Below are 11,362 nucleotides of genomic sequence, written 5' to 3' on the forward strand. Positions count from 1 at the left end.
TCATGTCCAGTTAAAGGCCAGAGCTCATCAGTAAGCGGAGGGCGACTGATAAGCGCTACTAGACGGTCCTCTCCGTCAAGTACCTGTACTACTTTACCGGTCCATCTACGCTGGACCGGATCGGCAGCTTCCTGCAGTGCATTAATAGACTCTGGGGCGGAGGGCTGTTTTATGGACGAAGCCTGGGCTCGGGAACATGACATTCCTCTCAGACAGTTAGGGAGCCCACGGTCATGTTTGCCTTGGATGGTAGTCCTCTCCCCAGTATATTATATGAAACACTACCTTTAACCCTCACTGTATCTGGTAACCATAGTGAGACCATTTCTTTTTTGATTTTTTGTTCACCTTTTACACCTGTTGTTTTGGGTCATCCCTGGCTAGTGTGTCATAATCCTTCTTTTGATTGGTCTAGTAATTCTATCCTTTCCTGGAACGTTTCTTGTCATGTGAAGTGTTTAATGTCTGCTATTTCTCCTGTTTGTTCTGTCCCCTCTTCTCAGGAGGAACCTGGTGATTTGACAGGAGTGCCGGAGGAGTATCATGGTCTGCGCACGGTCTTCAGTCGGTCCAGAACCAACTCCCTTCCTCCTCACCGGTCGTATGATTGTTGTCCTGTTCTCTTCAAGAAGCGTTTTGCATCCGCTCCTATCCTTGTTGCACCTGACGTCACTAAACCGTTTATTGTTGAGGTTGACGCGTCGGGGGTGGGCGTGGGAGCCATTCTGTCCCAGCGCTCCGATACTGACGATGGGGTCCACCCTTGTGCGTATTTTTCTCATCGCCTGTCACCGTCGGAACGTAACTATGATATGGCTAACCGCGAACTGCTCGCCATCCGTTTAGCCCTAGGCAAATGGCGACAGTGGTTGGAGGGGGCGACCGTTCCTTTTGTCGTTTGGACTGACCAAGAGAACCTTGAGTACATCTGTTCTGCCAAACGACTGAATGCGCGTCATGCTCGTTGGGCGTTGTTTTTCGCTCGTTTCGAATTCGTTATTTCTTATTGCCCGGGTACTAAGAACACCAAGCCTCATGCTTTATCCCGTCTCTTTAGTTCTTCTGTGGCTTCTACCGATCCCGAGGGGATCCTTCCTGTTGGGCGTGTTGTCGGGTTGACTGTCTGGGGAATTGAGAGACAGGTTAAGCAAGCACTCACGCACACTGCGTCGCCGCGCGCTTGTCCTAGTAACCTTCTTTTCGTTCCTGTTTCTACTCGTCTGGCTGTTCTTCAGTGGGCTCACTCTGCCAAGTTAGCTGGCCATCCCGGCGTTCGGGGTACGCTTGCTTCTATTCGCCAGCGGTTTTGGTGGCCTACTCAGGAGCGTGACACGCGCCGTTTCGTGGCTGCGTGTTCAGACTGCGCGCAGAAGAAGTCTGGTAATTTTTTTCTGCTTCTGCTCCTGGTCTTGCTGGGTCTCAGTCTGTTCCCTGCCATCGCATCTCTCCTGTTCTTGTTCCTGCCCTTGCTGTGTCTCAGTCTGTCCCTAGTTGTTACTCTCCTGGCCTGTTTGGTCCTGTTTGCTCTAAAGCTTTCAGTTCTCTACCCGTGTCTCATTTTTTTTTTTAGAGTAGTACCCTAGTTTCCCTTTTTATCGTTTTTCGTTACGGTCCTGAGGAGAGGAGTTGGGTTCTTTCTCGGGACGTGCTGGACCGTTTGTGATCTATGATTTCCTCCGTTGCCGCCAGTGTTCCTCCTCGAGAGCGCCAGGAGGCGCTCGGTGAGTGGGGGGGTACTGTCATGTTTTGTCTTATTTTGTCTTGTCATTTTGCTTTTCCCTCTGTTCGTTTTCCCCCTGCTGGTCTTTTTAGGTTCGTTCCCCTCTTTCTCTCTTCCTCCCTCTCTCTCTTCTCTCTATCGCTCCGTTCCTGCTCCCAGCTGTTCCTATTCCCCTAATCAATCATTTAGTCTTCCCACACCTGTTCCCTATCTTTCCCCCTGATTAGAGTCCCTATTTCTCCCCTTGTTTTCCGTTTCTGCCCTGTCGGATCCTTGTCTATTGTTCACCGTGCTGTGTCTGTGTATCGCCCTGTCGTGTCGTGTTTCCCTCAGATGCTGCGTGGTGAGCAGGTGTCTGAGTCTGCTACGTTCAAGTGCCTTCCCGAGGCAACCTGCAGTTCATGATCGAGTCTCCAGTCTGTTCTCGTCATTACGAGTGGAATTATGCTTTATGATTGTAGATTTACTTTACTGGATTAAAGACTCTGTTTTCGCCAAGTTGCTTTTGGGTCCTCATTCACCTGCATAACATTATTAGCATTTGTAACAACATTTGCATAGGGGCTGGCACTTTTGCATACGGTCTGCAAAGCTGTTTGATAATTGCAGTCTGTGTGATGTGTGTGTAATGGTGCGGTGTGTGTGTGCGCGTGTGTGCATGTGTATGTACTGGTGGATGTGTATTTGTCATAACTGTTGTGTGTGTGTATTTACAGTATATGTGTGTATCGGTGGGGGCATGCGTATATATGCATAGTTTAGTACTTGTGTCTGTCTCTTCCACAGTGATGTAATGACAGTTATTTTACCCCCATTTATCAGCAGCACTTGTACCTGCTCTGATGTCCTAATTGGCCATAACTCATTGGCTGCTCACGACCCCTTACCTTAATTAACATGCGTGTGCTTTAAACAGTCCACAGGGACGACGGTGGAACACCCAGGCCCACTCAATAGATGCCAGAGTGATTGATGCCTTTTCCTTCCTACTCTTGGTCTGATCAGGGCCCATTACAATGTCTCTCTTCACCCACGAGTCATCACTCTTCTACTATAGCTCACTCCATCTACCCACAATTCATCACACTTCTCTCCAGCAGACTAGGTCTCAGTAGGATGTAGCTCTCTGTCTGTCTGTCCGCTAAGAACCATTTTTCTCACAAGACTCATTATGGGAAGGACACTCGCACTCCCTCTTTTTCTCTGTCTTCCTCTCCTTCTTTTTCTGTCTTCCTCTACTTCTTTTTCTCCTTCCTTTTCTCACTCTCTTCGTCCATCTCTTTCCCCCCCATCTCTTCTCTTGTCCCCTCTCCTTCACCCCCTTTCCCTCATCTCTCTCTCTCTTTCTCTTTCTCTCTCTCTCTCTCTCTCTCTCTCTCTCTCTCTCTCTCTCTCTCTCTCTCTCTCTCTCTCTCTCTCTCTCTCTCTCTCTCTCCCCTCTCATTAACATGGTTAGGCACACCTGCTGTAATCCCTTCCTCTCTGACAGATTACAGCCCCTGTTCCTCCTATAGATACCTGCCTTCATCCCTCCCTCTCTCCCAGAAACCAATACATCTTTACCTACCAATTCCTCACAGTGATGCCCAGTGAGTATGTTCACCCCTCAAGACAGACTGGCTATAGATGCACAATGCTGAATATGTTCAGTCTGTCCACTGTCTATATATACAACCTGTTATGGCACAGAACTGCACTTAGTTTATGCTGTGGTTGAAATGACCTGGATCTCAGGGGTTGTAGGTAGTAGAGAATGATGTAGAGCTATGTAACACTGCAGTAGTCTCTACAGTAGGAAGTTGTAGTAGCATCTACTGTGGGAAGCTGTAGTAGTATCGACTGTGGGAAACTGTAGTAGTCTCTACAGTAGGAATCTGTAGTAGTATCTACTGTAGGATGCTGTAGTAGTCTCTACAGTAAAAGGAAGCTGTAGTTGTATCTACAGTAGGAGAAAGCTGTAGTAGTCTGTACAGTAGGAGGAAGCTGTAGTACTCTGTACAGTAGGAGAAAGCTGTAGTAGTCTTTACAGTAAGAGGAAGCTGTAGTACTCTGTACAGTAGGAGGAAGATGTAGTAGTCTCTACAATAAGAGGAAGCTGTAGTAGTCTCTACCAAAGGAGGAAACTGTAGTAGTCTCTACTGAAGGAGGAAACTGTAGTAGTCTCTACTGAAGGAGGAAACTGTAGTAGTCTCTACTGAAGGAGGAAACTGTAGTAATCTCTACTAAAGGAGGAAACTGTAGTAATCTCTACCGTAGGAGGAAGCTGTAGTAGTCTCTACTGTAGGAGGAAGCTGTAGTAGTCTCTACTGAAGGAGGAAACTGTAGTAATCTCTACCGTAGGAGGAAGCTGTAGTAGTCTCTACAGTAGGAGGAAGCTGTAGTAGTCTCTACTGTAGGAGGAAGCTGAAGTAGTCTCTACTGTAGGACAAAGCTGTAGTAGTCTCCAAGGGATGGGAGAGTATATGCTATACAGTACAGCTTAGCCTATGTGTATATGCTAATTGTACAGACATAACATACACACACACACAAAGAGAAAAAAATACACACAGTAACACATAAATCAACAACACAACACACACACACACAAAGAGAAAAAAATACACACAGTAACACATAAATCACACACACACACACACACACACACACACACACACACACACACACACACACACACACACACACACACACACACACACACACACACACACACACACACACACACACACACACACACACACACACACACACATACACACAACAATGTGTATTTAGTAGTTTGGCACCAGTGGTGTCACGCTAGAGTGACTGTGACATCCTACCAGAGGCCTTGTCTCAGTCAGGAGAACATCAGATCGGAGTGGTATGATGTATAAATGATCGGAGACCAGAGAACAAGGGGTGGGACATATGTATCTCGCTCTTTGTCTTTCATCTCACTCACCCAATCTCTCCTAGTCCCACCCACCCACCTAGCATAGCCATGCTGTTAAATATGTAGTGGGATCTTAGGAGTGGTGACACTTCTGGATCTCTGTATTCTCCTTTTTCCACACCCACCTCTCTCTCTCTCTCTCTCTCTCTGGTTGTTCAGAATTGGGTCAGCTACATGTGTGCTTAGTAGGTGGGCTGTAGATCTTCCCCCTGAAATCATCTTGACTGAAATACTGCTTCATTTTCAACAATTTGTTATCACTCTCCCCTGCAGTTGTAAAAGACCCAACAGCACTGCATAGTCTATTATCACACCCTCTGCTGCATAGACCACTGCATCGGCCATAAAACATCCCTCCACTTTACAGACGGCAGTCATACACTGGTGTGGGCTACACTAAATGTAATACACCCGAGACGTTTTTATTTTTACATGGACTTAACTTTGCCCCAGTTCTGCGCTGCCTCCGGCTGTATCGATGATGGAGCACGGGTACGTGTGTGCGCCGTGCGTTCCGTTCCTGCGTGCGCGTGAGTGTGTGTATGCATCTGGTGTGTATCCCCCGCCCTCCTGGCCCTGGGTGTTAGGGGAGAGCTCGTTTGGGTGTGTGTAACACTGTGTATCGCTGCTGTAAACAACTTGACGGTGCAGGTAGGTAATTAAGGCCAGACATTAGACGTTAGACATTAGCACTAATGGCTGTGGCTTGTGACTAATTCACCACACTGCGCAGGGCTTTCCTCTCTCTCTGTCACTGAGATGCACAATACATGCTTCATGACCACAACACATACTGCACTCCATAGCACATACACAACACATACTGCACTCCATAGCACATACACAACACATACTGGTTTCCTGAACTTCTGCCATAATATAATATGTATAGTGCCAAGCAGAGGTTTAGTATTCTCTTTATATTGTCAATTATATGCTTTATCAGTGGAAAATATATTGTAGGGGGCAGTGCTCTCCAATGAGCCGGTCCCTCCATGAGCTCTAATATATTCTAATTGTTGATAGAATAAATCAACAGGAGCCGTACTTGGGGATTGGAGAACGCGTCATCAGAATGCATTTTGGTATTACAGTTTGTGGGGAGACACACAGTGTTGGGACTTTGATGATTGTAGGAGAGAAAATATACTTCCACCCACTCAGTCCTATCTCCACAGTGGTTACGTAGTCTCTTTATTCTGACTATAAAGGACATGATTAGGACTGTGTTAAAAGGGTTAAATAACTAATTTAGTGACCAATGATTAATTCACTCTTGTTGCTAGACTCCAGTGTTTGTCAATTCACTAAAACCTGACCATAGTTGGTGTGAAACTGGACTCAACCTGAATAAATGTGAACCTGGGCTTAACCTGAATCAAATCAGATTGAACCAGAGTCAAACCAGATTCAAAGCAGGTGTCTATACACTAACTCTCCTCACCCCTCTGACCCTCACACCTTTGTGGACATGACTGTGCCACATTCAGAACACTTCTTCAGTCATTTACATAAATTATTAGCATTTGTAACAACATTTGCATAGGGGCTGGAACTTTTGCATACGGTCTGCAAAGCTGTTTGATAATTGCAGTGTGTGTGTGTGTGCGTGTGCGTGTGCGTGTGCGTGTGCGTGTGCGTGCGCGACAGATGGTGGAGAGGACAGACAGGCTCTTTTGAATAATACCAGGGATTAGGGAGCAGTAGAGAAACTACAGTCAGCCAAAGTTACAACAGGTTAGGGAGTTACAGTCACAATTATACAATGACACTTTTATGGTTCTGGTAACCGTTGACTACCTCCTCCTCGTCTCCTCAGTTCATTCCACCTTCACCTCTCCACCCTTCCCTCCATCCTACTAACTCCTACTCTTACCCCTTGCCATTCACCCCAACTTCCCCCAAACCCTCCCACTCTTCTCCAGTCATACCACTCCTACCTCAGGGGACCTCTCTCCTTCTCCTTGCCCCAGAGCCTCCATTCCCCCCAGGGCCTCCACTCCTCTCCCTCCTACCCCCCTGGTTCCTCCATGGTACCTACAGCCCGGCCCTAACCATTAAAGCAGCAGGGGAGCTCAGTGAGACCTCCAATACCTGAATTCCTCTCAATTCAATTCAATTTAAGGGCTTAATTGGTATGGGAAACATATGTTAACCTTGCCAAAGCCAGTGAAGTAGATAATATACACAAGTTAAATAAATCATTCAAATGAACAGTAAACATTACACTCACAGAAGTTCCAAAAGAATGAAGGCATTTTAAATGTCATATTATTTCTATATACAGTGTTGTAGTGATGTGCAAATATGGGTTGTATTTACAATTATGTTTGTTCTTCACTGGTTGCCCTACCTGTGACTTCCTCCCGTCCACCCAACACATTCCAAAGCCATCTGTCTTCTACAGAGAACCATTCACTTCTGATGTAAAAACCAGTCTCTTACACTCCTTTAAATACCATGCTTCTGCGTCTGATCTATCATATCTCTAGTATATCAATGTTCAAAGTTTACCCCGAATCCAACAGTTCACATAACCTGTCTTCTCTTGAGAGCCAGGTCTATGCTCACTGAGTCTGTACATAGTCAAGGTTATTCTACTGCTGTGTACTCTCTGTTAAGGGCCAAATAGCATTCTAGTTTGCTCAAGTTTTTTGTATTAATTATTTTGAATGTGTCAAATAATTGTTTTTTTGTCTTCTCATGATTTGTTTGGGTATAATTGTGTTGCTGTCCTGGGGCTATGTGAGGTCTGTTTGTGTTTGTGAACAGAGCCCCAGGACCAGCTTGCTTAGGGGACTCTTCTCGAGGTTCATCTCTCTGTAAGTGATGGCTTTGTTATGGAAGGTTTGGGAATCACTTCCTCTTAGGTGGTTGTAGAATTTAACGTCTCTTTTCTGGATTTTGAAAATTAGCGGGTATCAGCCTAATTCTGCTCTGTGTGCATTATTTGGTGTTTTACGTTGTACACAGAGGATATTTTTGCAGAATACTGCATGCAGAGTCTCAATTTGGTTTTTGTCCCCTTTCGCGAATTATTGGTTGGTAAGCTGACCCCAGATCTCACAACTATAAAAGGCAATGGGTTCTATAACTGATTCAAGTATTTTTAGCCAGATCCTAATTGGTATGTGGAATTTTATGTTCCTTTTGATGGCATAGAAGGCCCTTCTTGCCTTGTCTCTCAGCATATTCACAGATTTGTGGAAGTTACCTGTGGCTCTAAGGTATGTATAATTTTTTGGTGTGCTCTAGGGCAACGATGTCTAGATGGAATTTGTATTTGTGTTCCTGGCAACTGGACCTTTTTTGGAACACCATTATTTTTGTCTTGCCTGTCTGTCTCTCTCTCTCTCTCGCTCTCTCTCTCTCTCTCTCTCTCTCTCTCTCTCTCTCTCTCTCTCTCTCTCTCTCTCTCTCTCTCTCTCTCTGATCTCTGCTGTGTCTCTGGTGGTCACAGTTAACTGATCCTTAATGATAGTGACTGACTGGGGAGGGATAAAACCCCTCTCTAAGCGAAGGGTGTTATCTCACTCAAATAGGATCGGTGTGACACCGGTAAAATGATTGTGCTTCAGTCAGGTGTATCGGTAAACTTTAATGGGGTTTCACAACTGTGTCGCCTCAACACTTTACCAAATGAAATGGAGGTGTGTGTGTGTGTGTGTGTGTGTGTGTGTGTGTGTGTGTGTGTGTGTGTGTGTGTGTGTGTGTGTGTGTGTGTGTGTGTGTGTGTGTGTGCGTGTGCGTGTGTGTGTGTGTGTGTGTGTGTGAGTGAACCAGGGAGCAGCGGTTTCCACTGCTGCCTATCTCACTAACTCTCTCTGGTTTCTACTAATACTGTCGAGCTCTTTGGTTTCTACTAATAGTGTATATCTCTCTGGTTTCTACTAATAGTGTCTAGCTCTGGTTTCTACTAACACTGTCTAGCTCTTTCTGGACCTTATTAATACTGTCTAGCTATCTCTGGTCTCTATTAATACTGTCTAGCTCTATCTGGTCTCTACTAACACTGTAGCTCTCTCTGGTCTCTACTAATACTGTCTAGCTCTCTCTGGTCTCTACTAATACTGTCTCCCTATCTGGTCTCTTAATACTGTCTAGTTCTCTCTGGTCTCTACAAACACTGTCTAGCTCTCTCTGGGCTCTACTAATACTGTCTAGTTCTCTCTGGTCTCTACTAATACTGCCTAGCTCTCGCTGGTCTACTAATACTGTCTAGCTTACTGTCTAGCTCTCTGGTCTCCACTAATACTGCCTAGCTCTCTCTGGTCTCTACTAATACTGTCTAGCTCTCTCTGGTCTCCACTAATACTGTCTAGCTCTCTGGTCTCTACTACTACTGTCTAGCTCTCTGGTCTCTACTAATACTGTCTAGCGCTCTCTGGTCTCTACTAATAATGTCTGGCTCTCTCTGGGCTCTACTAATACTGCCTAGCTCTCTCTGGTCTCTACTAATACTGTCTCCCTATCTGGTCTCTTAATACTGTCTAGTTCTCTCTGGTTTCTGCTAATACTGTATAGCTCTCCCTGGTCTCTACAAACACTGTCTAGCTCTCTCTGGGCTCTACTAATACTGTCTAGTTCTCTCTGGTCTCTACTAATACTGCCTAGCTCTCGCTGGTCTCTACTAATACTGTCTAGCTTACTGTCTAGCTCTCTGGTCTCCACTAATACTGCCTAGCTCTCTCTGGTCTCTATTAATGCTGTCTAGCTCTCTCTGGTCTCTACTAATACTGCCTATCTCTCTCTGGTCTCTACTAATACTGTCTAGCTCTCTCTGGTCTCTATTAATACTGTCTAGCTCTCTCTGGTCTCTATTAATGCTGTCTAGCTCTCTCTGGTCTACTAATACTGTCTAGCTCTCTCTGGTCTCTATTAATACTGTCTAGCTCTCTCTGGTCTCTATTAATACTGTCTAGCTCTCTCTGGTCTCTATTAATACTGTCTAGCTCTGTCTCACTCTGTGTCTCTGGTCACTGATTAGTGAAGTGGATCATCAAAGCCAGGATATGTTTGAATTAACCCTCATTCTGTCCTGAATAAGAAAAGCCGACTCCCTCTCTTCTTCTCTGTATAGTACAGTATATTACGTTTCTTATATAACAGTGATGAGGAGAGACTGCCAAACTGGTACTGCTCATTCCCTCTCCTTCTTAGCTTAGCTGCTGTGGAAAATTGGAGAGAGAGAGTGGGTAGGAGAGCGAGGAGGGGTAGGGGAGAGAGGAGGGGTAGGAGAGAGAAGTGGAAAGTAGAGTAATGAAGGGAGATTAAAGTGGGAATGGATAGATGGAGGTTACAAGAGAAAAAACTGGGGGGAAAGTAGAGAGAGAGGTGGAGAGGTAGAGAGAGAGGTGGAGAGGTGGAGAGGTAGAGAGGTGGAGAGGTAGAGAGGTGGAGAGGTAGAGAGGTGGAGAGGTAGAGAGGTGGAGAGGTAGAGAGGTGGAGAGGAGAGGTAGAGAGAGGTGGAGAGGTAGAGAGGTAGAGAGGAGGTGGAGAGGTGGAGAGGTGGAGAGAGAGGGAGAGAGGTGGAGAGGTGGAGAGGTGGAGAGGTAGAGAGGTGGAGAGGTGGAGAGGTGGAGAGGTAGGAGGTGGAGAGAGGTAGAGAGGTGGAGAGGTAGAGAGGTGGAGAGGTGGAGGTGGAGAGGTAGAGAGGTGGAGAGAGTGGAGAGGTAGAGAGGTGGAGGTGGAGAGGTAGAGAGGGTGGAGAGGTAGAGAGGTGGAGAGGTAGAGAGGTAGAGAGGTGGAGAGGTAGAGAGGTAGAGAGGTGGAGAGGTAGAGAGGTGGAGAGGTAGAGAGGTGGAGAGGTGGAGAGGTAGAGAGGTGGAGAGGTGGAGAGGTAGAGAGGTGGAGAGGTAGAGAGGTGGAGAGGTGATTCAGTTGCACATACAATAGATTTAGTGTGTATGTTGGCATGTCAAACAGTAAAGGTGTGATGTGTCATAATGAAGCAGAACGCTAAGCTCTGCCGCTGAAATGAAAAGTACACAGAGGCTGACAGAGCTGAAGCTTCCACACACACACATACACTGCTCAGGGAATGGAGACCCCTTCTGATTGGGGCCAAAGAGCATGCTCTGTGATACAACTTCTATAGACTTAAGTCTGAGTCACTCTGCTCCCCTGAATATTCAATGTACTAACAGTGTCTTTCTCCCGTATTCATCTGCATTTTCTTTTCCTTTCTCCTTCTGTCTCTCCTCCCCCCTCTCTCTACCTCCCTCCTACCTCCCCTTTGCTTCCCTGGACCTAGAGAAAGGTAAATGGTTTGTGTGCTACATGTGTTGCCTTCTATCTTCAATGTAATCATTGTGTCAAGTCCTCCATTTTACCTGCAGTCACACACCTCTTCAGCTGCCTGGGGAGTGACAGATATACAGGCAGACAGACAACCTGGGAGTTAGATCTGCTCTTTAGACAGACAGACAGACAGACAGACAGACAGACAGACAGACAGACAGACAGACAGACAGACAGACAGACAGACAGACAGACAGACAGACAGACAGACAGACAGACAGACAGACAGACAGACAGACAGACAGACAGACAGACAGACACCCTGGGAGTTAGATCTGCTCTTTAGACAGACAGACAGACACAGACGGACAGACGGACAGACGGACGGACGACAGACAGACAGACAGACAGACAGACACCCTGGGAGTTAGATCTGCTCTTTAGACAGACAGACAGACAGACAGACA

At 46.2% G+C, this 11,362-nt stretch overlaps 1 protein-coding gene across 5 annotated transcripts in view; it reads left to right on the forward strand.

Moving 5' to 3' along the window:
- Window positions 1-11,362, forward strand: part of LOC124010816 (amyloid beta precursor protein binding family B member 2-like) — a 79,245-nt gene that overhangs the window by 57,313 nt on the left and 10,570 nt on the right. For 3 of the 5 annotated variants that reach the window (XM_046323499.1, XM_046323502.1, XM_046323500.1), the window contains exon 9: window positions 10,909-10,914. The exons of the other annotated variants lie outside the window; for them this stretch is intronic. In XM_046323499.1, the coding sequence (XP_046179455.1) occupies window positions 10,909-10,914 (6 nt within the window). The remainder of the gene's footprint in view (window positions 1-10,908; window positions 10,915-11,362) is intronic. 5 annotated transcript variants of the gene reach the window in all.

The sequence above is a fragment of the Oncorhynchus gorbuscha genome, linkage group LG23 (assembly GCF_021184085.1).
Source record: "Oncorhynchus gorbuscha isolate QuinsamMale2020 ecotype Even-year linkage group LG23, OgorEven_v1.0, whole genome shotgun sequence".
Taxonomy (NCBI): domain Eukaryota; kingdom Metazoa; phylum Chordata; class Actinopteri; order Salmoniformes; family Salmonidae; genus Oncorhynchus; species Oncorhynchus gorbuscha.